General features: G+C 22.8%; 1 protein-coding gene across 1 annotated transcript; it reads left to right on the top strand.

Moving 5' to 3' along the window:
- Positions 1–633: 633 nt before the first annotated feature.
- Positions 634–2,100, top strand: OCT59_003934 (uncharacterized protein; the record flags this gene model as incomplete). Its single annotated transcript, XM_066147958.1, has 1 exon — positions 634–2,100. One exon carries the CDS (start codon positions 634–636, stop codon positions 2,098–2,100), a length of 1,467 nt encoding a protein of 488 aa, XP_065996606.1.
- Between the last annotated feature and the right edge of the window lie 912 nt (positions 2,101–3,012).

Below are 3,012 nucleotides of genomic sequence, written 5' to 3'. Positions count from 1 at the left end.
TGTTTTTACTATTTGTTTATATAGAGAATATTTATTATAAAATTAAAAAGGATGAAAATATTTTCCATATTGAATCTTAAAGGTTATGTAATTTCGTTACTTTTATCTTTATCTTTATTCTATTTTATTATATCGTTTTTATTTACTGTCTGTTTTTACAGTATGTATGGATGGGGAATAGAAATATCGGTCTAGACCGATATCCCATCCAATAACTGAGTTATAGTTCGCTCATTAGGTAGATTGATGCTAATAAATTTCAATATTGGGTGTTTCATAAAAATATCCGGTCATTAAAATCCCATATATTCCTTACTGAATGTAGTTAGAGATGCAAATAATTATCTTTCTTCGTTTCTAAATTTCTCCAAAAGGGCACATTTGAGAAGCTATTCTATAAGTCATCGCGTGTAATTTCAAATTCCTGTTAAAAATTTTTTTTATATTCCATACTTTTTTCTTAATTTCGACCTTTATCAGTTACTATGATCATCAAAATATAGTTTAGTTCGGTAACACAGGCTTCCTTCTTTTATATATAAATCTTGTGAATTTCAACTTTGAAAAGCATTTTTTTTTATTATTTTTTTCTCCTTTTTTTTTGAAAATTAATTATATTGAAAATAAACAAAAATGTCTCAACAACTTCCTGCTGATTGTCTTAATGATATATTCGATTATTTAGAAGAAAATAAAACTACTTTACATTCATGTTTATTAGTTAATCGTCAATGTTGTGATATTGCGGTTAGAATTTTATGGAGAAATGTTTGGAATTTTCAAAGTAATAATAAACCACGTGTATCATTATCAATTATTAGTACTTTAATTGCTTGTCTTCCAAGGGAATCAAAAGATCATTTACATAAGAATGGAATTGCTATTTTCACTCCAACTCAAAAACCTCCATTGTATAATTACGCATCATTTTGCAAAGTTATTTCAATTAATGAAATCGATGAAATGGTTCAATACATTCTTAAAGGACAACCAACTACTTTATCCCGAAGCTTAAATTTTAATAAATATTTATTATCACAAGAAATATTAAAAATGTTTATGAATCAAATTTTATCATTAAAATCCTTGGAATATTATTTGGGATGTTCTCAAAATATTATATTTACTTGTTTACCCGGAGCAAAAACTTGTCTATTGGATCTTATAGAATTAAAATGTCGTTCGGATATTTATTCAGAATTTTTTTATCAAATATCTCAAATATGTTATAATATACAATTATTAACCATTGAATTGAGAGATATTTCAAATGGGTTGGCTGATTTAATCTTTTTACAAAATAATTTAAAAAGTGTAACATTAATATCCATATCATGTGATGAAGAAAATGAAGGAACAAAAGCTTTAATTTCTTCATTAACTAAATTTTCTTTATCATTAATCAAATTAAAAATAATAGAATATTATATACCCTTATCATTTATTGCTATTTTCAAAAATTTAGAAGAACTTATTTTATCTTTTGAACTTAACCCTTTTGATGATTTTATTCAATTACAACATGTTAATTTTTCTAATTTGAAAGTTTTAAAATTTTTATATGCAATACCAAGAGTTGAAATGTTAATTAAATTTTTGGAAATTAATGGAAAAACTTTGACAGAATTTTATGTTGGTGATCATGATAGTAAATTAAATGTTTCTATTGCTAAATTTTGTCCAAATTTAAAAATTTTATTCACTATATTTATAGAAAAAGAATTAGATATATTAGAATTAATATTTAATAGTTGTCAATATTTAGAAAGTATTAGAGTTTGGTGTGGTGATGGTTATTTAAATGATAAAGAATTTTTGGATATTTTAGTAAAATCTTCTCCAAAAAATTTTTATGAATTAGAAATATATTATTGTAGTTATCATGAACCATCAGAAATACTTCCAAAAGAATTGGAGGGATTTTTTATAAATTGGAAGAATCGTATGACACAAAAATCACTTTCATTAACTATTTTTAATAATACTGAAGGAATTAGTTTAGAAGCGAATGAAGAGAACATGAAAATAATTAAAAAATATGAAAAAGTGGGTCTTATTAAAAAATTCAGAATTAAAGAATATGATTATGATGAAGATTAGATTATATAATTTAGATATACTATATATTTTTTATTTATAGAATAATAAAAACATTTAAAATATTAATAATAATAAAAATAATAAAATGTACTATTGTATATATGCAACTTTAATGCTAAAGTTGTATATATTACTAAATTTTAAAATTATTACAATAGTTCAAATTAGTTAATTTTGATCAATAGTTATATCTTTATCTATTAAGTTATCAGAATCATATATATATGTTAGTCTTAAACTGTTGATAAAAGTTGTCAGACCTGAAATAATCTGATATAGAGAAGTATTCTTTTGTTTTTATTTGAAGTTCCCCTCTATTATCCTTTAAGATGAAGTTTTAACTTAAAACAGATAACTAAATCTGGTTAAAGGTATTCCATTTAAAATAGGCTAATAATTTTTATGATAAATTCTTTTTTTTTTTTCAAATATATTATTTACTTAGTTTTTATATATCCTTGAAATTGATAATACTGAAGGTTTGATTATTTGCACAGGTCGAAAAGTGGAAAATCAGGCATCAATCAGTCACCAATCGGTTACCAATCAGGTAGCTGATTGGTGACTGATTGGTGACTGATTGGTGACTGATTGATGCCTGATTTTTCACTTTTTGACCTGTGTTGTCTTTATTTCAATATATTATTCATTAAAATCATTCAATAAAGAAAAATAACATTTATTTAATACTTAAACACAAAATGAATTATGAGTATTATAGAAAGAATCATATTAAATGATAAATAGTTTTAACATTTTTAAAGACAAAAAAAATTGTTAATTTTATATATTAATAATTGACTATCATTAATATAAGTAAAAATTTACTCATCAAATTTAAAGTATATATTTATACAGATAGTGTACTAGCAATTTATGCAATTAATAATATTTTTCTTAAATAAACAAAGA

The sequence above is a fragment of the Rhizophagus irregularis genome, chromosome 12 (genome assembly GCF_026210795.1).
Source record: "Rhizophagus irregularis chromosome 12, complete sequence".
NCBI lineage: Eukaryota > Fungi > Glomeromycota > Glomeromycetes > Glomerales > Glomeraceae > Rhizophagus > Rhizophagus irregularis.
The sequence above is the reverse complement of the archived record's forward strand: the minus strand, read 5'-3'. Positions and strand labels throughout refer to the sequence as shown.